This window comes from Paramisgurnus dabryanus, chromosome 11, assembly GCF_030506205.2.
Source record: "Paramisgurnus dabryanus chromosome 11, PD_genome_1.1, whole genome shotgun sequence".
NCBI lineage: Eukaryota > Metazoa > Chordata > Actinopteri > Cypriniformes > Cobitidae > Paramisgurnus > Paramisgurnus dabryanus.
This window is the reverse complement of record NC_133347.1, coordinates 821,225-846,555: the sequence shown is the minus strand read 5'-3', so window position 1 is coordinate 846,555 and position 25,331 is coordinate 821,225. Positions and strand designations below refer to the sequence as shown.

At 36.3% G+C, this 25,331-nt stretch overlaps 1 protein-coding gene across 2 annotated transcripts in view; it reads left to right on the top strand.

The window, feature by feature from the left end:
• dock5 (dedicator of cytokinesis 5) overlaps positions 1-25,331 on the top strand; it is an 89,066-nt gene that overhangs the window by 8,038 nt on the left and 55,697 nt on the right. For both annotated transcript variants that reach the window (XM_073816172.1, XM_073816173.1), the window contains exons 2-17: positions 491-574; positions 3,618-3,658; positions 3,782-3,837; positions 4,216-4,312; positions 4,475-4,623; positions 7,289-7,424; positions 7,714-7,871; positions 11,708-11,789; positions 11,976-12,105; positions 16,885-16,957; positions 17,113-17,255; positions 17,602-17,727; positions 17,911-18,035; positions 21,074-21,172; positions 21,745-21,817; positions 22,217-22,320. In XM_073816172.1, coding sequence (XP_073672273.1) covers positions 491-574; positions 3,618-3,658; positions 3,782-3,837; positions 4,216-4,312; positions 4,475-4,623; positions 7,289-7,424; positions 7,714-7,871; positions 11,708-11,789; positions 11,976-12,105; positions 16,885-16,957; positions 17,113-17,255; positions 17,602-17,727; positions 17,911-18,035; positions 21,074-21,172; positions 21,745-21,817; positions 22,217-22,320 — 1,676 coding nt within the window. The remainder of the gene's footprint in view (positions 1-490; positions 575-3,617; positions 3,659-3,781; positions 3,838-4,215; positions 4,313-4,474; positions 4,624-7,288; positions 7,425-7,713; positions 7,872-11,707; positions 11,790-11,975; positions 12,106-16,884; positions 16,958-17,112; positions 17,256-17,601; positions 17,728-17,910; positions 18,036-21,073; positions 21,173-21,744; positions 21,818-22,216; positions 22,321-25,331) is intronic.

Genomic DNA, 25,331 nt, shown 5'->3' with positions numbered 1-25,331 from the left:
TTTTCTTCTTTTATAAGCATTTACTAAAATGACTCCAAATGTGTTTGTCTAAAAAGATAATGGACATATGTATCTTGGATTGCTTGGCCGTAAGCACACCATGGGGTAATGTTGATATTTGGCTGGAGTATAGTTTTTATTAAATACATAACAACATGCAAGAAACACTTTTGCAACCACCCACTACGCCGTAGCATTTTGGTGCAGAATTTGGCACACTAGTAATTTCTTTGGAAAATGTCAAAATTTAGTTATGTTATTTCAATCTCATTGGGAGTTTGGATTGCTGGGAAATTATGCTGTCGTGAGTCATACTGACAGACGTCAACACGTCAAGTTTCCTTGCAGAATTTGAGATCTCATGCAACTGTCGCTGTGTTGTTCTGCGCTGTCACATTTTTTCCTCTCTTTCGCAGGACAGACAGGCATTCGAGCTATTTTTACTTTTACTGCTTTCTGCCATTCGTGACCCCTTTGTTTTACATTTCAGCTATCTATAACTATAACGCAAAAGGAGAGGCGGAGTTAAGTCTTCAGGTGGGGGACACCGTACACATACTGGAGACGTTTGAAGGTGAGGTTTCTGTTTCAGCCTGTCCTGACACATACACCTACACTTTCTGATAACATGTTCACACTCGTGCCAGCGCCTAATCTGAGATATCATTGAGTTCTTCAGAGGCACAGGAATGCTGAAAGCTTCAAACATGACCTGCAACGCATTAGGTTAAATAATTGTTCAACACTTTCAATGCATTGAGTTTAGTTGTAAGTACAACTCAAAAGTTTTTGAAAACAAAGTCCTGCTTTTGTTTTATGATTGTTTTAATCCTATTCCTGACCATAAGAATTAAACAATTTACTTAGGTGATATACAGGGATCAGGGAACAACTTCTGGCATTAAACCCCTAAAAAGTGCACCCATCCTTCACAGAGGTAATCCACATGGCTCCAAGGGGTTAATAAAGGTCTTTTGCGTGTAATCGATGCAATTTAATAAGAAAAATATCCATGTTTTAATCTTTGGCCTAATCCACACATACACAGGTATTTTTTATAAACTGAATTTTTATTTTGTTAAAAAAATCTCTGTGTCCACATGAACACGCAAAAACCTGATATGAAGCGCTGTCAATACCATACAAAAGCAACAGACGGGGATATATCCCTAGCCGTAAAGCAATGTTGGCCAATTAGAAGCCATTGCAGAGTTTCCCCTTAGCACGTCACACACAGACATTATGTTTTTATTATTGTAATTGGGGATACACCTTCCTCAGTAGAAATAAATGCTGGGGGGTGCATTGGGTACCCATTCAAGATGGCGGCCGCGCTGACACAACAACTCCAATAGGCAGCGTCAGTCTATAAGGCATCTACGTATATAATGTCTATTATGTCATAGGTTAAAAACTCAGGTTTTACCGTCTACACTACAACACTGTAACTGGAGTTTCTAAAAAAGAACGGGGTTCAGTCACCTTATACTGCGTTTGCGTGTGGATGAACAGCCAAAATTATTTGTTTGTTAAGGTGGTAGGGTTGGGGTTGCGTGACAATCAAAAGGACGGGCTATACGCGTCATGATGAAAATGAAAATATTTTTATTAAAAACACTCAAATAAAGCTTAATTTTGAAGGAACTATGACAGAAAACGAACACATACTAGATTATTAATGAATTTAATGTTTTTAATAGCTACATCTTACGGGAATAGCTGCGTGATGAAGGGAAACTAAAGGGTTAATAAACACAAACTCACGGTGTGAAGCGCGTCTGTGCTATACTCCAGGATGCACTTGATGGCCTTTTGTGCAGTGAAATTATATATTTTTTGGACGACCTAGATAAGGTGGTAGGGTTTCCCACCTTAGGTGGGCCGCCTGAACAGCAAAGTGCTGTGGGAAATCCTGTATTTTGAAAATACCTGTGTACTTGTGGACAGGGCCTTTATAAACTGTAATAACTAGCTTCCGGCCATGAGTAGATTTCACAGTGAATTTGCGTCCAAGATGGCGTCGTTAAAGGAAACTATTTATTATAGTTTTATAAAGTTTAAAGGCCACCTATTTCATTGCTAAAAACAACGTTATTTTGTGTATTTGGTATAATACAATGTGTTTGCGTGGTTTATGGTTATAGTGGTAGAAAACTGGGATTAGAAAATTATTTTCCACATACCGTAAATCTTTGTAGCTCCAGATATAATGTCTTCCTACAACGCACGGATTTTGTACAAAACTCATCGATTTGAAAAGCGCTGTGTCCCTGATTGGCCATGGAAATGTAAAAACTGGAATTGGACGATAGGTGCTTTTTAAAATATGAATTTTCTTACAAAATCGCTGATTACCTTGAGAAGACCTTTATTAACCCATTGGAGCCGTGTGGATTACTTATTTAAAGGATTAATGTATTTTTTGGGTTTTAAAGTCAGAAGATGTCCCCTGATTCCTGTTTTCTATCATTATACGCTTGGGAAAGCAATTGCATTTAATAAAATAACTCCAAATGTGGTCTTCTGAAAGATGATGGAGATGTGGATCTCGGATTGCTTGTGGGTGATTTAATCATGGGGTAATTTTAATATTTGGCTGGAGCATCTCATTAAGACAGTTTGCATTAAATTATATTTTTTTGCTAATGAGAAGAAGCTAGCTAACAAAATTAAGTGCTATATTTCTTCATTAAGTGGTTAATTAATATATTTTGTAAATCAGAGAATTATGGGAAATGTAGTTTTGCAATTTCTAATTCAGATAAAACAAATTTGTTGCAATATTTACCTATTTTACAAGGTGGCTAAATTGTATGAATTTGTACATTTAATTTGTAATGCTGCGTTGCGTATACACCAAATGCAAAGCAGTACTTTCCTCGCTCTAGATTACTTGCGGAAATTTCATGCAAAATTTTAGCTTGAATATTTTCAACCTGCGAGAAGATGCATTTGAAGTGAATAGTGCGTGTTTTTTCGCTGCCCAATCCGCGTCATTTGCATCGCCCCGTGCGAGTTCGTTTCTATTTGCGAATCCTTGAATTTGTGTTTGGTGTTTATGCCCAATTAGTTTTAGTTTGATCTGTTTGCCTCCACGGCGCTAGGTTTAGCGGTGGCGTTTCATCTGTGCTTTTTTTGGATAATGATATGTTTTTGAACGAATCCCATCATTTTTTTTTTTTTTGTGAGACTTACAGCTGCCTTGCGATGACAATACACAAACATGAACAAACTTTGTTGTCATCAATACCTATTGCACAAAAACCTGACATGATGAAGTCGTGGCTTAAATCAAAATCCTACTTAATTACAATATTGTACAATTCAAGCATGCTATCATGCAAATATGAATGTTATGACATGACTTAAATGCACTAATGTGAATGCTACAGCATGTCTACTCAGTATTTAATTTTAAAACAGAAAAGAAATCATTGTTTCCTTTACATAATAGAAACGCTGACAACCGTCCCAGTTTCAGTGTATTCATGCTCTCGTTGGTGACAATCTCATATGACTAAGGAACTGACGACATCTGCCTGTTATATCAATAATGTAAAATAAATGTGCCATCTACCACAAATATCTCTCTTTCTTTCTCGCTCTCTTTCTCCCAGGGTGGTACAGAGGATACACACTGCGACAGAAATCACAGAAGGTGTTTGATAATTATCATCCTACTGATAAAGTGACAATCTAATCATTACCTGACATTCAACAGCGGCCCGAATGAATTGTGTGGGTTCTCACAAGTGCTTTTGTTCATTGTCTTATTTCAAAGGGCATTTTTCCTGCCAACTACATTCATTTGAAAGAAGCTAAAGTTGAAGGAACCGGGTAAGAGGCGAATCATATGTTAATTTTGCTCCGTAAGTTATTAGTGACAAATTGTCCGTCACTCAGAAGTTATTTGGTGTGTATAGTGGCTTGTAGTTTTGCTTTTAAAATGTATTTCAGTTTACACATTTTGTTTGAGAAGTTTTGCTTAAAAACTAAAGTTTAATTTGATAATTTTTATTATACGTTCTGCTTTCTTCTCTCCAGGATTAATACACAGAGACAGCTACTGTATAAGCAATTCATTGCTTGTTTTTCCCTGTGGCTCTGTGGTGCTTTCAAAACATTGCACCTGCTTCCCACTAGCAGCGCTTCATTCTTTATCCTATAGCTGCGACATCTGAATCATGTTTTTCTTACATCCGTCTTTATGTTTAGCAAACAAGAGACTGTGGTACCTGCAGACTTACCCTTGGTTCAAGAGCTTGGCACTACGCTGAGAGAATGGACACAAATCTGGCACAAACTTTACGTGGTACGTCAATCCACCTGTGGCTCAAGCCGATGGAGTTCATCTTACCGACCTTTTCGGCTTAATACAGATTTTCCCACTGTGTGTTCGTTCAACAAAGTCAAATCCTGTCACGAGTGTTAAGCTGTCTTATCGTATTCAATCACCTGTTCCTGTGCACCCCAGAACAACAAGACCACGCTGTTCCGGAACGTTCAGCAGATGGCCTACAGCCTGATCGAATACCGCTCGCAGATCGTATCGGGGACGCTTCCCAACGATGACCTGGTGGAACTCAAGAAGAAGGTCACAGCCAAAATTGATTATGGGAACAGGTGTGATACAGCTTCACATTTGCTCATCGTTTACAATTGCTTGGGCCAAAATTTGACGGACATTTTGTCTTATTTAAAGCATCAAAGCATTTAAACAGTCCTTCCAGAAAAACATGTTTTTTTTGTTATTGTTGTCGGCAAAATCCTTGATCTTGGAGCACATTTTCTTAAAATATGCGATGGAATATGTGGGACATTTATGCAATTTTATGCAATGAAATTGTGGAAACTTGCAAAAATTTTGCAGCTTTCCAATGATGTTCACGTCACATAATCACGTCACTTCATTAAGTTCCCATGGCAACAGGGGACATGGCTGCGCGTGTGTGAAGTAAATGCAACATTTTTCAACTTTCTTCTAAGATATATGTGATTTTTGCTATGACAATGCGGGGATTATGAAATCATGCAAGCCCTGCATATTTTGCGCACGGAAATCTTCAGTTTACGCTGTGAAAGTGCGGCGTATTTAAAAAAAGGTGCCCCCCGCATAAATATGTGGACTTTGGCTGATTATGCGTTGAATCATGCGATCGCATAATTGCGTTTTCTGGAAGGACTGATTTAAAGGAATAGTTTACCAAATAATACAAATTAGCCTATAATTTGGGTGTATGCCTGCCTTACTTTAACCAAACACATATATGGCTAGGGTTTCTTTTTCTGTATATTTATTTGCGGTGTTGGGGGTAATGCATTACAAGTAACGCGCATTACGTAATAATATTACTTTTCTGAAGTAACGAGTAAAGTAACGCATTACTTTATAACTGAACACATTAATATTTGAGTTACTTTTTCAAAAAACGTTTACTTTTCAGTTTAATTAATTCAATTTAAAAATAAAAAAATGTACTGAATTAAACGTAACATATTAACGTAGAATTACGCCATCTGTGAGCCTGAGCGGGAACAGTTTGAGTCAAAAACGGAGATGGCAGGCCAGAGCTTGACATTTTTGCGATCATAAAAAACACCTGCAAGGCCTGAAAGAGATCAAGTGTCAGCCAAATAAGAAAAAGTAACTTAAAAGTAACGTAAGCATTACTTTCCATGAAGTAATGTAACTAAGTATAAGGCAATTAGTTACTTTTTTGGGAAGTAACTTAATATTGTAATGCATTACTTTAAAAAGTAACTTTCCCCAACACTGTTTATTTGTATATTTGCATTTTATTTTGCACCATCTAGATTTTTTTGTGCTTTACTGTACTATTGGAGGATTGGGATGGGATGTTCACCTGGGAATACAGGATGACAACTTGTTCAGAGTATTGTCTGTATTTGTCACTTTTTCTGTACAGTGACAAAAAAAACTTTGATAAAAATATCCTGGCTCTTCCTTGCTTTGTAATGGCATTAGTGGCTGTTTTTTGAAACCCATCCATCATCAGGGAAAATAATCCATATGACTCTGGTGAGTTAACAGATGTGTTTTGTTTGTGAAGGAAACATATTTTGAGCATACTTAGTGATCAATACATCTTGTTTGAATGTAAACACATCTGGATAAAAAAATGGTGGGACGTCATCTGAAAATGATGTAAGAAAGGCTGGCTTCATATCAGCACATAAGATGATGACTGGTTTTTACAAGTCTCATGACTGGTCGTCATATGTGGTGTGACAAAACGCGCAGTCATGACCAATTGGCGTGCCGCCATAATCTAGATGTGTTAACATTCAATTGCAACGTATCGATCACTAAATACGCACAAAATACAAATATTTTTCTCTCCCTAACCCTAACCTTCCTGAGTGGTGTACCTACATTTTTCTGATGATGGATACGCTTCAAAAACATCAACTATTCAGTACCATTACAAAGCTATAAGCCTTGTACAGCCTGCGCCATGTTGATACCAAAACGAGATTGTGATGGATGGACGTCCAGAATGTGTGCTTTAAACCTATTGTTTTGTTCCGGGATGCTGGTCATGTAGCCATCAAAACAGAAAATACTTCATTTTACAAACTTCCACAAGACAAAGAACCTCAGAAATCATGGATTGTTAAAATATAAAGCGACATATGACCTAATTTTGAGATAAGAGCAGCTCGATTTCTAGATAAAATATGTGTTGTTATTAGCCTGTTGGCTAATCATTATTTTCTAATGTTGTAAGCATGCTTTCTTTTCTTTAAAACACTAATATAGTCCTTTATGCTACGGGTCCGTTGAAAGCTTGAATCGGATTGGCTGATGAACGTTCTGCGGTATGCAATTATTTTCTGGGAAACGCATGGCGAACGTAGTTCCATGCAGCTCTCTTTACCGTATTACAGTTCCATATCACTTCGCATAGTTAACTGTAATAACCGGACTAACAAAAACAACATGACAGACGATTTTCCGAGGCAATAACAGCGCTGTTTAGAGACGCACAGAGGTAGCCTCGTTCACACAATCTCTCTCTCTCTCGCTCTCTCTTTTTCTTTCTTTCTTTTTCTTTGGAATCAACATGGCAGGTAATAAATATATGCCGTATAGAGCAAAGATATTATTTAATGTTACTCAAAATGTGTTTGGCTGAAGAAAGGTATAGGATGGCATTATGGTGAGTAAATTATTGGCAAATTTTCTTTTTTGGGTAAACAATTCCTTTAACCAGTGTAAAATGATCAGTATTATTATTATGTGGTAAGATCTCATGCTTTCGCACAGGATTCTTGGTCTTGATTTGGTAGTGCGTGATGAGGCGGGTAACACATTAGTCCCCGAGAGCTCCAGCACCGTCAGCCTTTTCAGAGCACACGAGTCTGCGTCCCGCTGTATTGATGAGAGGATTCAGGAGGAGAAGGTATTACCCATCACACCCACTTCATCCCAACAACCATCTTTATGAAAGTTAAAACCAGGCCATTCAGATTAATATTTAGTTGGCGAAAGCTAGATACACTTTTTGAATAATTCACAGATATTCTTTAGGTGACTCTTGTAGGGACGCTAGCTCATGCATTTGTCTTTTGTCCTTACATTATAATGGTTTAACGACTTTACTCTAATGGGAGACTCAAAACATCAGTTGCACCGCCCACCGTTGTGTACTTGATCCTGACTGATTTCTCTCTATTGCTGTTTTGCAACAGATGCGTCTTCAGAACGTTGATAAGCGGCGTCAGACCCTCTTCAGCGGCGTACACACGTTTAGCCTCCTCATGAATCTCAAAAACTTCGTATGCAACATTGGTGAAGACGCAGAACTCTTTATGTCATTATATGATCCTGATAAATCTGAATTCATTAGGTGAGTCTCTCTTTATTCTTTTGTTAAAGCAGAAATTATTAGATTAATTCCTGCAGAAATGTTTGAAATATGTTGAATGCTGTGCTGAACGTTGAATCACAACAATATAAAACAATTATCGTATAGTGCGCCTGAGGTTGATTCAGTGATGATAATATTGTTAGGAAACATGCGGGATTATGAGTAATGTGTTCAATTCATTCCTGAATCATAGTAGCGCAGCTTTATATGCCTACATGTGTGTCAGATCCTGAGAAGTTGTTCATTGTGTCCTTGATGATTTTCTGGAGTTAAGCCTTTATAATTTTTAAAGAGTCCCATTATCACAAATACATTTTCCTTGATCTTTTGAAACAAAAGAGTTCATTGTACTATATAAATATACTGTGACGTTCAGAGCACAAAATGTCCCTCCTAGTTCAATAAGACTATATATTGTCACTTATCTGAAAAAAATCTCTTGGATTCAAACATTAGTTTGTAATTGCAAGACTGAATTCACACATCAGGCCTACCAAGGGCGATATAGTGAGGACAGTGTAGGACAGAAAAATTAATGATTAGAGTAAAATGTGGTAGTCTGTCAAAACTGGTTGTTAAAAGTTTATTTTTACCAGAATCTCTGATAGTTTTACTCTCATCTTGACTGTTTGTCTGGCACATTTCAGCACAACGACTCCTGTGAGCTGTTTCTTACTTTTCTTCTTTTCTTAGTTTTGAAATAAGATATAGTGCACAAGAAATGCTCATAACCACTAAAAACCTGAATTACATTGTAAGTTAGCCATAGGAGAAACAACCAAAGGCGAATTTCTTGGGATGCACATTGCCAAATTCCTGTGCCGATGGCGATATTCACGATCCGCTGATATCAATAGTTTAGTTTTTTTTTAATATAATTTTAATCCTAGAAGTGCAGAGCGAACTGCACTTCTGTGTCATTGTTTCCCAATTAAAAATAGGTTTACACCATAAGTTATGATTCGTTTTGATTGCCAGGATATAATCTGCCCTGATCATCGGTTGTTTTTTTTCTGTCGATACAGATTATAGGCCAAAACATCAGTGGACCCCTAATAATTTCACAAATGAAGTGTTATTTTTTTCATAGACTGAAAAACCTAAATTGCTTTTATCTGTGGATACGATTGTAGGCCGATATATCGGTGCATCCCTAATAATTTCACAAGGGAAGTGTTTTTTTCAAAGATTATAAAACACAAATTGCTTTTATCTGTTGATACCGATTATAGGCTGATATATCAGTGCATCCCTAATAATTTCACAAATGAAGTGTTATTTTTTCATAGACTCAAAAACCCAAATTGCTTTTATCCATCGATACCGATTATAGGCCGATATTTCAGTGCATCCCTAATAATTTCACAAATGAAGTGTTATTTTTTTCATAGACTGAAAAACCTAAATTGCTTTTATCTGTGGATACGATTGTAGGCCGATATATCGGTGCATCCCTAATAATTTCACAAGGGAAGTGTTTTTTTCAAAGATTATAAAACACAAATTGCTTTTATCTGTTGATACCGATTATAGGCCGATATATCAGTGCATCCCTAATAATTTCACAAATGAAGTGTTATTTTTTCATAGACTCAAAAACCCTAATTGCTTTTATCCATCGATACCGATTATAGGCCGATATTTCAGTGCATCCCTAATAATTTCACAAATGAAGTGTTATTTTTTCATAGACTCATAAACATAAATTGCTTTTATCCATCGATACCGATTATAGGCCGATATATCAGTGCATCCAAAATAATTTCACAAATGAAGTGTTATTTTTTCATAGACTCAAAAACACAAATTGCTTTTATCTGTCGATACCGATTATAGACCGATATATCAGTGCATCCCTAATAATTTCACAAATGAAGTGTTATTTTTTCATAGACTCAAAAACACAAATTGCTTTTATCCGTCGATACCGATTATAGGCCCATATATCAGTGCATCCCTAATAATTTCACAAATGAAGTGTTATTTTTTCATAGACTAAAAAACACAAATTGCTTTTATCTGTCGATACCGATTATAGTCCGAATCATCAGTGCACCCCTAATAATTTCACAAATGAAGTGTTATTTTTTCATAGACTCAAAAACACAAATTGCTTTTATCTGTCGATACGGATTATAGGGCGATACATCGGTGCATCACTAATAATTTCACAAATGAAGTGTTATTTTTTCATAGACTCAAAAACACAAATTGCTTTTATCCGTCGATACCGATTATAGGCCGATATATCAGTGCATCCCTAATAATTTCACAAATGAAGTGTTATTTTTTCATAGACTCAAAAACACAAATTGTTTTTATCTGTTGATACCGATTATAGGCCGATATATCAGTGCATCCCTAATAATTTCACAAATGAAGTGTTATTTTTTCATAGACTGAAAAACAAAAAAAAATTATCCGTCGATACAGATTATAGGCCGATATATCAGTGCATCCCTAATAATTTCACAAATGAAGTGTTATTTTTTCATAGACTCAAAAACACAAATTGCTTTTATCCGTCGATACCGATTATAGGCCGATATATCAGTGCATCCCTAATAATTTAACAAATGAAGTGTTCTTTTTTCATAGACTCAAAAACACACATTGCTTTTATCTGTCGATACCGATTATAGGCCGATATATCAGTGCATCCCTAATAATTTCACAAATGAAGTGTTATTTTTTCATAGACTGAAAAACAAAAAAAAAATGTATCCGTCGATACCGATTATTGGCCGATATATCAGTGCATCCCTAATAATTTCACAAATGAAGTGTTATTTTTTCATAGACTCAAAAACATAAATTGTTTTTATCCGTCGATACCGATTATAGGCCGATATATCAGTGCATCCCTAATAATTTCACAAATGAAGTGTTATTTTTTCATAGACTCAAAAACACAAATTGCTTTTATCCGTCGATACCAATTATAGGCCGATATATCAGTGCATCCCTAATAATTTCACAAATGAAGTGTTATTTTTTCATAGACTTAAAAACACAAATTGCTTTTATCTGTCGATACCGATTATAGGCCGATATATCAGTGCATCCCTAATAATTTCACAAATTAAGTGTTATTTTTTTCATAGACTGAAAAACCCAAATTGCTTTTATCTGTGGATACGATTGTAGGCCGATATATCGGTGCATCCCTAATAATTACACAAATGAAGTGTTTTTTTCCAAAGATTAAAAAACACAAATTGCTTTTATCTGTCGATACCGATTATAGGCCGATATATCAGTGCATCCCTAATAATTTCACAAATGAAGTGTTATTTTTTTCATAGACTGAAAAAACCAAATTACTTTTATCTGTGGATACGATTGTAGGCTGATATATCGGTGCATCCCTAATAATTACACAAATGAAGTGTTTTTTTCCAAAGATTAAAAAACAAAAATGGCTTTTATATGTTGATATGATTATAGGCCGATATATCAGTGCATCCCTAATAGTTTCACAAATGAAGTGTTATTTTTTTCATAGACTATAAACAAAAGTTGCTTTTATCTGTCGATACGATTTTAGGCCGACATATTGGTAAATCCCTAATAGTTTTACAAATGAAGTTTCAAAGACTCAAAAACACAAATTTCTTTTATCTGTTGAAACACATTATAAATCGATATACCAGTGCATCCTTAATAATTTCACAAATGAAGTGTTATTAGACTCAAAAACACAAAATCCTGTCATATTAGGTCAATTAGATTTCTCTCACTAATTTGTTTGGCAGAAGACAATTTGTAAATGTAACTTTGTGGAAAGTATGACACATTTTATTTTGTCCTCTCAGCGAGAACTTCCTGGTCAGGTGGGACAGCACAGGCATGCCGAAAGAGATCGAAAAACTTAACAACCTCCCGGCACTTTTCACGGTAACACAGATACAAATTTTATACAATGTATTTCCATCATTTTTTATGAACTTACAAATGGGAAAATCATAGGGGAAAAGAGCACAAATGATTTTGCTTGTGTTAACTCAGTGATCTGACAGAAAAACAATTTTAAGTGCTTCATGCGGTTCTCACCGGGACTCTTTATGACCTCTCTGTGTCCAGGATCTAAGCAGCAGTGATCTGATCAGACAGCGCCTCTTCCTGGTCTGTCAGATTATCCGTGTGGGCAGCATGGAGCTGAAAGAGGGAAAGAAACAGACAGGAGGACTGCGAAGGCCATTCGGAGTCGCAGGTTCTGAGCTCATTCTGCCTTATTTTAAATTAAATATGTTTACGCATTTATCCAAAGCATTTAGAGGCGGTTTCCTGGACAGGGTTTAAGTATAGTCTCTGACTAAAATGCTTGTTCAAGCTGTTTTAACCGAAAACATCTTGCATTTATGTATCTTAACACATATCAGTGCCATTGTTTTGTCATCAGTAATGTTTTTGCAAGGGATGTTTGTAAAAACTACTTAAATGTCCTAATATAACTAAGGCCTAATCCTGGATTAATCTAAACCCTCTCTGTATCACTTCTCTTTGCCTTTTGTTAGAAGTATTACAATTTTAACTTTTCAAGTGTCTGTGAGAATCAGGAAGTATGATGCAGTATTATATAACATCATGCTTACACAATACACAATAGTTATGTTGTGTTTTTTATGTTGTCTTTGTTGTTTCTCTTTGATCTGTGTTTGACTTCGGTGTGTCATATCTGCGCTTGTTCTGTCTGGGCATCTTCAAAGACTTTAGCATTTTATTACCATGAGACTGCTGTGATCACTCACCATCCCTGTCTGCGCAAAGTTATATCAAATCTTTAACTCATGCACAAAACCGCAAAAAAATAAGAGGAGTTTTGCTTGATATCCATGAAAGGCAGGTAATTGCTCTTTTTCACTGCATGGTACGACTCGGTAGGGCTCACTTTTGTTTTATTTTCACTTTATTTAGTACCTGGTATGTTTTTTTTTTGTATGACCTCGGTTGAGGTTCCACCTGATACTAAATGTGATGTGTAAACACTGCAGATCACTGATTGGTCAGAGAAAACGATCACTACCAGCGCCATTGCTAAACGAAAGATTGGCTTACCCTCGTCCGCTGTCAAACAAACCAAGTGTTGTCATCTATCCATCTATATGCTTCATTGTTTCTTTATTGTGCATTTGTTTGTATCATGTTTATGATGATTTCACGAAGTAGAGAAAGCACAACTATAATGATAACTCTATAATCCCACCCACTTTGAAACAGTATTAAACTGTAGTGGAAAAGCAAACCGTGCCAAAGTAAAATTGAGTTATGCTGAGCCTGGTCGTACCACACAGTGGAAAAGTGCCATAAGGATTGTAACTATCTTTCGGACATTGTTTACGGATAGCACTCCACCCACAGGAAACATGGTGTCAATGCATTATCAAAAATTTTACCACTTCTCTGAAAAGTATGATTTAAATGGATCATATGCTTCGATTTCATGTTTGTCTTTGGAGTGCTCTTGCATATGAAAGATCTGTAAAGTCGCAAAAATTAAAGTCTCAAATTCGTATAAAAGTGAAGGCTGATCCACACCTTGCTAAAACGTCTCATTCAAAAACACCCTCGCATATTTACATAACTGTGTGGGAAGATTTGCATAACACTACACAAATGTATACACACAGAAAGAAGGCGTAACTTTTTTCTTGCTGTAACATTGTTGTCGTAAAGACTGATTTTCCAAATTAGGTAAGGCGCAAAAAATTTCCATCACACGTTTGAGGTATTTGGTCAATCACAATGCACTGGATAACTGACCAATTGGAGAACACAAGCTTTTCAGAACTTTCAGCTTTGTAAAAGTCAGCACGTTTTGAGAAAGGTGGGGCATAGAGGGGCAAGGACTAATTTATGACGGGCCATTGAATTATACCCCGTTACACCGTGGGTGTTATTGTCAAATAAATCAAAGGATCGGAGTGAATTATTTCTCTTATACCACGGTTACCAAAAACATTGCTCTGGTGCCTATTTGTAAGACATTTGACCAATTAGTTGTGCAGTTTACTAAAAAAAAAAAAATCAACACCCATGCCGAGGGTATGGCAATCAAAGGGGCAGGGCATATGCGTCATGATGAAAATTAAAATATTTTTATTTAAAACACTCAAATAAAACTTAATTTTGAAGAAACTATGAAAGAAAAAGAACACATACTAGATTATTAATGAATTAAATGTTTTTACCCCTAACGGTAATAGCTGCGTGATGAAGTAAAACTAAAGGGTTAATAAACACAAACTAAAGCAGATGTTGTAGAATGTCTGGTGAACGATGATAGATTGTAAAAACTGATTATTTCCCACTATTAATAACATTATCTTAAAGGAGTGTAACTACTGTAGCATGTAAATAATCCACATAAATAAAGTTAGCAAGAGCGCTCAACAATTATATCTAATCAACAGGCACGTGCAACCTAGCTAGCAGGTTGCTCAAACAACAAAATCACCAGCTAACTTTTTTTTAAATTTGCAAGAACTATAGACTAATACAATAACTTAAATAAACCCAAAACATAAGTCAACTTACAGTTCTCACGGACACGTGTTTTATCAACTGGCTATCCTCCAGACATGACGGACCACGACTTTATCTCATTTCGGCCGTGTGGCGCGCGTCCTTGCTCGCGGTGTGAAGTGCGGACGCGCTAATCTCCAAGATGGAATTGACTGCCTTTTGTGCACCAATTTTTTGTTTTGTTTATTTGGACGACCTAGTTAAGGCGGTAGGGTTTCTCAGCTTAGGCGGGCCGCCCGAACTGAAATGTGCTGCGGGAAACATTTCTTAACCAGTCAGAATATAGCATTCAACAGGCTTGTGGTATAAGCAACAATAATGTACGTTATAATGAAAATAATGTGTTTTTAACCTTAAACCATGTTTACATTGCATTACATCAAATGCTCAAAATAATGCTTTTTTTGTCAACATCATTTGACCACTTTAAACTTACAGCTCCAATAAAATGTTTTTTTTTTTTTTTGAAGAAGAACAACACATGAAGTACTTTAACAATAAAACTAGCTGCACATTTTTGCTTGGCTTTAGTTATAGTTGCATTGCTGCAAGTGCATGTTTTGTTTATTTTAACAATCCAAGGCATTAGGTAATAGTTTAACAGAATATTATTAAATAACTTATGAAGAACGCCTGCGGTGTTGTGTGCACACAAAATCTTAATCACAACTGTCAGAATTTTCTTGTTCTTTTTTAAAGAAAAACAAAAAACTTGTTTGACCATTACATTGCTGTTTTGCTACAAAACCGAGAAAAAGACTGATTTTCAGGCATTGCTTTTTTAGTCACATCTCACAGCTTGATGTGGCTCTGTTGTGAAGTGTTAGATTTACACTGCTCAGTTTATGCACACCACATCTGAACTTATTGGGATGGTTTCCCGGACAGAGATTAGCTTAAGCCAGGACTAGGCCTTAGTTTAATTACTAAATATAAGTAAGGGATAATGTAGAGGCAGCCGGTAGTTATCGGGAAATAAGCCCCGACAGTGTGATCTGGATCCGACGCGAAGCGGAGGGTCTTGTATCACGCTGAAGGGGCTTATTTCCCAATAACTACCGGCTGCCTCTACATTATCCCGCTTATTACACGGCTACTTGCCACATAAGAAAAAAAACTGGACATGAATATGAATTTGAAACATTTTATTGGCATATTTGTTTTAAATTAACATTTTTATCCTTCTGCGAAACTTTGCACAGATGCATAAAATGATCGTAATACCTTATTAAGATCCTCTGCTTCATACTTGTCTGTCTCCATTTTTTTCTCTTTTAGCCAGTCTTTGAGAAGTTTTAATGCCCATTCTGTATTTTTTTGTGTGTTGGCTTCGTATCTATTTTGTCAAGTTCAGTCTCAGTAAGCTCTCTGTGTCTTGTCGTTGTTCGTTCTTCTATCCACTGTTTAAATGTTTTGTTTTTCCGTACATGTTAAAATTAATGTCAAAATCCATTCTTAATTGTGGTTGTCCAGTGTTTGTCACAAGATGGCGCCAAACAGTAATCTTTATTGGCGCGGAGCGAATTTAATCGTACAAGTAGTACCGGCTATGCGTTATTACTTTGGAACGGTTATTATTTGAAAAGAACGAACCTGCAAATGTCTCAACTGACCAATCAGAATCAAGCATTCCAGAGAGCCGTGTAATAACTAGTTTTAACAAACATGTTGCAAGCTGTTTTCAGTTTGGACAGCTCTTAAATTATTTTAGTCTAGGTCTAGTCTTATCTCTGTCCGGGAAACTTCCCCATTATCTTATAAGGTTTTGTTTGTAGTTTTTTATTTCTCCGTCTATATAAGTACACGCTGAATGATCAGTCAGGCATATATAACCTTTCTCCTCTATAAAGATATCCATAGGATAATGGGTTAAATCATATTATATGCTATTCTTTCAAAAGGGTTTGTCTGAAGTATTTTGTCATTGTGCTTGTCGTGCAATTGCAGACAATAACATTATGTTGAATGCCTGCGTTGCATTGTTCAGAAGCTTTCATATAGGCAAATATTACAACAAGGCCTCCAGTTGAGTTCAGTCTGTGTGTGTTTTTAAAAGTTGGATCATTTTATCCTGTTGTAAAGGTGTCTGGCCTATTGTAACAGCCTGTTTAATACTGCTCTTTTCTATAAGATCTGCAGACTAGAAAGACATGCTGTTAATTTTATACACTTTATTCTCTAGATGTTTATCAGCAGATCTTTAAAATACCAGATTAAGTCATCTTTATAATTGACTTACAAGTCAATAATCTGACATTATGCTTCCGGTATAGGGAAAATCGATCTTGTTCACTAAAGCACATTCCCAAGTGTCGAACAAGCATTTGCACTTTATGTCTGACCCCTGAACACTTTTGATCTCCATATATATCATATTATTGGTATTTGTGAGTCTTATAATAATAATGTTATTACATCTACAGTACAGTTTAGTTCAGATTAACTTTCTGTTTCTTTGCATCCACAGTCATGGATATCACAGATATTGCCCACGGTAAAATTGATGATGATGATAAACAATACTTCATCCCTTTTCAACAGTAAGTGTGACTTTATCAGATTCAAAAGCATTTTTCCTCACACATTTTTGTTTATTTTGGCCAGAGTCTATCACGCGCCGTAATAGTTTTGTTACCTCCAGGCTATTTTCTCTCCATCAGTTTTGTCGCTCTCCCCTCTGACTCTCTTTTCTCAGGATCGCCATGGAAACCTACATCCGTCAGCGGCAGCTAATCATGTCTCCTCTCATGCCGTCTCGTGTCATTGTGGAGAACGAACCTCTCGTCGCCGTCTTCAACAAGGTCATTGCCACACGAGAGGTCAACCACAAAGGACAGGGTACAGACAGCCAAAAAACACACAACTTTACACGGGTGAATGTGGTCTGGTAGATGTTTGGAACGAAAATTGTATATTTTGTAAATATTTTACAGGGCTGTGAAATCGACCACCAGTTCTGCGCAACCAACCTTGAAAATAGCCAATATGAGAACTTGAAAGTCGTACATGCACATACGTTTTTACAGTTCATCACAACCAGAATAATTTATATCGAGTTGATGTTAAATGTGTTAATAATAAATAACATTTCAGGTTTTCTATTGATCTGTTATTCAGTAATTGGGTTTGTTGCCTTTCTTCACGAGATCCATTGACTATTATAACGGCATGCTTTTGGTTTCAGGGCTGTTCGTGACCCTAAAACTGCTCCCTGGAGATGTGTTCCAGGTTCAGAAAGATTATCCTCATTTCGTGGACCGCACAACAGCTATTGTCAGGAAAATGGGTTTTCCGGAAATTATCCTTCCAGGTGAGTCTGTCCATCATTAAGTTGCAGTTGTAATAGCGCTCTGCTTTAAAGATCTACAGAGATACTTTAGTAAATACATCTGAGGTTCTCTTTTCGTCCAGGTTTTGTCATGTCTATTAGTGGTTAGCATGTATTTGCAGTTATTTACAAGCGATTTTAGGGGCAGCACTTATTTTTTTACAGGTTATGTGAGGAATGACATTTATGTGACGCTGCTACAAGGAGAATTTGATCGTGGAAAGAAGAAGACCCCAAAAAATGTGGAAGTTATGATGAGTGTTTTGGATGAAGATGGAAACCCCATGGAGGTAAAGAAATCTCACATTATAATATTTTTAAAAAGAGAGTAATGTCTAGTCATTTACCCTTGGCCTTTACTACCTGTCCTTGTAATGAAGTAAGTATTGCTGTGTTGTACAGTATGTCGGCTCTTCTGATTTTGCCAAGTGGTTGGTGTCCTCAGGGCAACATTATGTTGACCACATGACAACATTTCAATCAACCAACCAAACCGATTTCAAAATTAAAGGTGCAGTGTGTAACTTTTAGAAGGATCTCTTGACAGAAATGCAATATAATATACAAAACTATATTATCAGTGGCGTACAAAGACCTTTCATAATGAAACGTTATGTTTGTTGTTTTTATCTACATACACCGTGGGTCCCCTTACATGAAAGTCACCATTTTGTGCCGCCATGTTTCTATAACAGCCCTTAATGGACAAACATGTTTAACTAAGTTGTCTCCGACGATGACATGTTTGTCCTAGGGCGACTACCGTAGCTTTTCTATGCGTTACGGTGAATGGTGGACTGACCTGTTGGTTGCAATTCGCAACCTCACCACTAGATGCTGCTAAAATTTACACACTGCACCTTTAAGTTTGAAGTTTGTTTCAAGTTTAAGCGTACTGCCAGGATTAGCTGAATATAAACCATTGTTTTTCACTTATTATTGCCCTATGATTTTAGGGTTCAATTATGCTTGGGGTTTAGGGTGGGTTTAGGTTTTATTTACAAAAATGTTGTCCTTGGGTCAACACAACGTGTTGTCCTGAGGACATCTCTCACTTGGCAAAATTCGGTTGAGCGCAGTATGTCCTGACTCAGAGAAAAAGTCATAGACATAAATACATAGATCCCACACTAACACCTGTTTCTATGGGATGCTAGATGTACATTTTCCGCCATTTTGAAACAGTCCGAGGTCATACATATACCGGTGTGGCCAAGTCTGTGGTATTCCTATGAAATTGGATTACCTTAAATGTAGATAATTTATTATAACATGTTAAAATTGGCACTTTGTATGTCTGAGCAAAGGTTTTGGGTGTGTCCTCAAATGAGCTGATCTCTGTACTAAATGGCAGTGCCGTGGTGAGAGTGCAGATTAAGGGGCAGTATTATCCCCTTCGGACATCACAAGGGGAGCCAAATTTTAATTATTTTTTTCACATGCTTGCAGATGATTTGAAAGTTATTGGGTTGATCTTTATCACTTTTTTTTGGTTGATAGAAGCACTGGGGACCCAATTATAGCACTTAAACATGGAAAAAGTCTGATTGTCATGAAATGTCCTCTTTAAAAATGTTGACACAGATTGCTTTTAGGTAAATGTGGAAGGATTTTGTTTTATCGGCTTTAAATATTAATCCATTTAATCCCAAATTTTCCCAGACATAAAAATATTCAAATGATGTGTCATTAGTAACCTCTTAAAATAATTGATAATAATAAAAAAATATGTTTTAAGGTCAGTCACAATTGTTCCCGGTGGGATAACATGACACTAAATAAATTCGACTGTTTTATTTTGCTAGTAGAGTCAGAGGTTCTGTGAATGTAGTTTGAAGATTTTACTTTATGTGTAAAATTTTGAGAAAGTGGGCAAGAGTTCCAAGAAATGTGTTTTAGCAATTGTAAAAAATGACTACAGTTTAAAAACTTATTGTATTGAGTAAATACATATACAAGAACAACACATTCTCATTTGTGAAAGGTCATCCAATTTTTCGGAAATATAAATCTGAATCCATCGAATGAGGCATCTATGTATTTATATCTATGGCTTTAGTTGCATTTGAAATTCATCAAAGTCGACTTAGAATCAGAAATGAGACTATTTACATTCTTACTAGGGGTGTAACGATTAACCGTGCAAATGCGCGTTTTCTTAATGAATGAATTTGAATGAATTACGGTGAAATCCAGGCACATCCGAACACCAGGGGGCGCTCCCGTGCAGAAACTCCCTTTGTGCCACAGAAGTAGTAGCCTTACGAATGCTATTCCAGGAAATGTCTACAGGAATATTTATATCACTGTTCTTCAAATTGTTTCAGGTATTTTCATGATAATAAAGAATATTTTAAATGTTTTTTTTTTAATGAGTGTTGCTTTTTTAAATGCACATTATAAACGACTCCGACTCGTTATGATTTTAGATTGATAAGGACTTCTTATTGACCATATGCCGTAGTACACGCACAAGCTGTGCATGAAACAAAGAATCGCAGCCTTGCGATTCAGAATCGATTTCAGACAGGCATTTTTAATAGGACACGTGGTTGAATCGCTACATCCCTAATTCTTACTCAAAAATAGGCTCATTTTCCAGCTCCCCTAGAGTTAAACATTTGATTTTTACCATTTTGGAATCCATTCAGCAGATCTCCGGGTCTGGTGGTATCACTTTTAGCATATAGCATAATCCATTGAATCTGATTAGACCATTAGCATCACGCTTAAAAATAATACAGTTTCGATATTTTGGTAGTTTCGATATTTTTTCTATTTAAAACTTGACTCTTCTGTAGTTACATTGTGTACTAAGAACAACGGAAATGTAAAAGTTGTGAAGATCTATACTCTTATTCTGGAATAATAAGTAAGGACTTTGCTGCCATACCATGGCTGCAGCAGGCGCAATGGTATTACGCAGCACCAGAAAATATTCCCTTGCTTTTGAATGACTATTTTCAGGCACTGCATAATATCCTCGCCTCAAGAAGAGTCAAGTTTAAAAAATCAAAAAAAATCAATAATCTTTGGTCATTTTTGAGCACGATGCTAATGGTCTAATCAGATTCAATGGATTATGCTAAGCTATGCTAAAAGGGCTAGCGCCAGACCCTGAGATCGGCTGAATTGATTCCAAAACAGTAAAACTCAGATGTTTAACTCTAGAGGAGCTGGAAAATGAGCCTATTTTCAAAAAAGTGGAGTGTCCCTTTAACATGTTTCACTAGCAAGAGCTGAAAACCAAAACAAACTTCTTGTTCCCATAGGTTTTGTTTCCCATTTCTTGTTGGTTTTATTTCTCATTCCCACTATCTCTCTTCAGAAGGCCATATTTCCAGGAGGAGGTTATGAAGGGATCACAGAATATAAGTCTGTCATTTACTATCAGGTCAAGCAGCCCTGCTGGAATGAGACTGTTAAGGTACAAACATAAAGAATAAAACAACGACTCTGTGTGTACAGGCTATAAAATGCAATTTAAGTGACACATCCATGTGTCACATACCGAGGAAATTGAGGTTTTTACGTTTGTGGCAGCTGTTACCATCTTACAGCGGTGCAATTTCGCCCGCCTGTTTATACAACACACTCAACACACTGTTAATGAAAGACTGATATCATTAATAATTCAATCTATTAACCTCATAAACAGCGATGTAATACATTTCAGTAAATATCTGTGCTGTGTGTCAAAACATGCACATACACTCTTTGCAAAAAATAAAGCGAGTTTGAAGTGATCACTTTAAATTCATTTAGCAGATGCTTTTATTTAAAGTAACTTACAAAAGCAAGATTTTTTTTTAAACATTTTTAAGTGATTTGTCACACAAGTTCTAGCTTACAAAGTTTAACCGATCTGTAGATTTTAAAAATAATGTTTAATGTTATTAACAAAAAGTATCGCAGTGATGTTTAAAGATTTATCTTTGATATAGTATCTTGTATTGTGTCCAAGACAAATTCATGCATATGCTCTCTTGTGTCCGTCAGGTGACCATACCCATTGAGGATGTTTGTCGATGTCATCTGAGATTAACTTTTAGACACCGATCATCTCAGGATTGTGAGTTCTTTAGATAAGTACACAGATTAACCTTAAAGGACATTTCATCTTTGTTCCCAATGCAAACTAATGCTATTTGATTTTAAAACTGATTGTTATATTTATACTACATTACACGTATGCATTTGCCAGATGCTTTTATCAAGAGTGATATTCAAAGTGTATTCAAAATATAAATTTCCTCGAAAAACCCATTATCTTGGCATTGCCACTGTCACGCTTTACCAATCTGCAAGAACACAATTTCACAATCATCATCATCTGATCAGTTTGTTGCTCTTTGTATACTAAATATCTGCTGTATCTGAAACCTAAATTTAGATTGTAATACCTTTTGAGTTATGACCTGATGATAATATCACACATTTATCCATTTATAAATGTTTTATTTGTTTGCAGCCAGAGATAAGTCCGAGAAGCCGTTCGGCATGGCTTTTGTCCGTCTGATGAAGTCAGATGGCACCACTCTTCCAGATGGAAGGCATGATCTTATCGTCTACAAGGTTGGTATCTTAAAACTCATGTTGTGTTTATGCTGCCCATGTGATACCTAATAAATGCTTTTAGTTATGACATTGCTGAAATGTTTACCTATCATCCATCCAGCTCTATCTAACCTTGAGCATCTTTATGAGTCTATTGATACGAGTGAAATCTATCATTGTAAACGTTTTACAAAAGTAGTATTCATTCCTTTACGGGTGAAGTATGTGAAATGCAGAAACAAAAAACTGAACCTTGAAATTTGCTTTCAGATGACCTACTGTATAAATTCTGTCAAATCAATGTTTAGTTTGAGCAAATGAGGAGACTTTTAAGTGATAAAGTGATAACTTTTGTTTCTTTAGCTCAAATTGTGCTTAAAAGCTTGTCAAGCGCCTGAGTGCCCCTCCCCTAGAGATTCATCAGTTTTTATCGATTGGTAATTGGTTCTTTTTAACTGGAAGGCGTGGCTTTCATCATCAGAGCAGCCATATTGTCCCCTAGTCATAGTAATAGGAGCGCTCAATCTCGTTATATCCAATGTCTATGACCCAACGTCCATATTTGCAACGGCTCTGGGCAGCTATTTCACTCATATGATATTCAGTCCGATCAATCCTAAATGGGAAAAGACGGATATCTCTAAAATCACAAGCTAACGTCACGGTAAAATAACATATTTTTGACCAACAAGACATCAACTGCACCATAAAGTTTGGGTAACACTTTACAATAAGGTTGTATTTGTTTGTATTAGTTAATGCAGTGGTTCCCAAACTTTTTCAGCGTGCGGCCACCCTTGTGTACAGTACATTTTTTTGCGGCCCCCGAAAGAAAATTTATGACAAAAACAGTTTTAAAATGTAACATTTTAATTAAACAAAACATATACAATTACACGTAGTAGTCCCGTTGGTTAGTTGGCTTTTAATTTTTTAGGTTTAATTACACAGAATTTATGATAAATGAATGTACTTTATAAAATGTCATAAAACTGGGGCCCCCCTGGCACCATCTCGCGGCCCCCCGGGGGCCCCGGCCCCAAGTTTGAAAACCACTGAGTTAATGCATTAGCTAACGTAAACTAACAATAAACAAAGTTTTTATTGGCATTAACTAACATTACCAAAGATTATTACAGCTCGTTGGAATGCTTTATTCTGATTGGCCGGTCCGACATTTGCAGATTTGTTATTCCCAGATAACAATCGTTCAAAAGTAATAACACACGGTAATTCAGAGTTAAATATTACACAAAAATTTAATATAAATGTATTTTTATAAGATATATGACATTATATTTACAAATTTGTGTCTTAATGACATTTGAACGTGTTGTCTTATCTTAAAACTGAAAATAAACGGGTTTTCCTTGTGGAAGGTCTGCGTTTTATTAAAAATGAGCAAATAAAATATTTCAAATATTTATTTTCCTTACCTTACTTTTGAGCTTGATAGCTGTGTATTAAGCTGGATAATGTACAGGCAGCAGGTTGTTATCACAAAATAGGCCCATTTGCTTTGCATCGGGTCCTGATCACACTGTCAGGACTTATTTCTGCGATAACAACCGGCTGCCTTTACAATTATCGCTTACTTATCCTTTTCATTATTGCTCATTGTTAGTTCATGTTAGCTTATGCGCAAGATTTCATTGCACTTTTCTTATAAAAGGTTCGGCTCGCATGCGATTCGCGGATTAATGCGCAAATAGGCTTGCAAATGTTAACGCTCAGGTGATTTTAGACAATTTAACTGCAAAAAGGTGCTAAAGTGAGCAGCTTTCTGTACGCACAGATGCAAACGCAGTTGAATGTGTCTGGTCCAGCTCCGGTCAGATGTGATCATCCCTTTGCCCTTCAAAGATCAGAACTCTTGATGTGTAAACTTTTGAAAGAGTTGCGCTACTGTGTCTCATACTGTAGTTCATTAACATACATTTGGCAAATAGAGCAATAAAAACAACGTAATGATTTTATCCTCTGTCTTTGCTGGTGCCTTTAAGTGCATTTAAAAGTGCACACACGGAAAGACGCGTTTCAAAAAGCAAGCAAACATAAAATCATACAAACAAAATTATCTCCACAGTACTCTTTTCTAATAAAAACATTTGTTTATGTCTTAAGTGTATGTGTAGATTAGGCAGAATCCTGTTCGAGCTTATCTTAACTCTTTCCCCGCCATTGACGAGATATCTCGTCAATTAAGAGAAAACGCTTCCCCGCCAATGACGAGATTTTCCGTCTTTCCGCAATACCGCTATTATCCACCAGGTGGCGCACTTCCGCAACTTTTTAAACCCGGAAGTATTGCCCTATGGCAAGCTGCTGCATGTCCATGTCTGTTTTAAAGATCCCTCTGAATATGATCTCTATGAAAAGTCCGTCACAAATATGGAATTATTTTTGCTTTTTGCTCAAAATATGGTGCACTAAAGGTAGGATGAAACGGTTTTTTTTGTTTGAAAGCAGAGGGTCTGTTCTTTCATTTGGTATATTGTATGTTTATTTATTTAAAGAAGAACATTTTCTGGAAGGCATTAAACTTTGGTGAAAATCATGAAAAACGCTGGCGCTGGCTGGCAACTTTTTTTAAAAACGCTGGCGGTGAAAGAGTTAAAGAGACAGTAACCTCAATTAACCTACTTAAGTCTGTGTCATTAATGTTAATCAAACAACCATAGACTAAGAGAAAATCACTTCTGTAGCTCTAAAAAATAATAATTACATTTAATTTATACAATAAAGACAGTGAAATTATTCATTTGACTTGATTTCTGTACCTAATGATTTTAAACCTTACTTTATGTGCAACTTTGTTCTTTTGATAAATGTTTGTAATTTCTTTATTTGTTATTCGATTTTTCCCACCCCCTTTTTTTGCTGATCCGAAAATTATCCGATCCGTGCCTCAAAAACCGTAAAGTGATCCGAATCGTGAGTTTTGTGATCCGTCACACCCCTAATTATAAAGGTGTTGCCTCATTTTGTTATTATCTACAGTCTTTGGCTTCATGTATATTCTCCCGTTA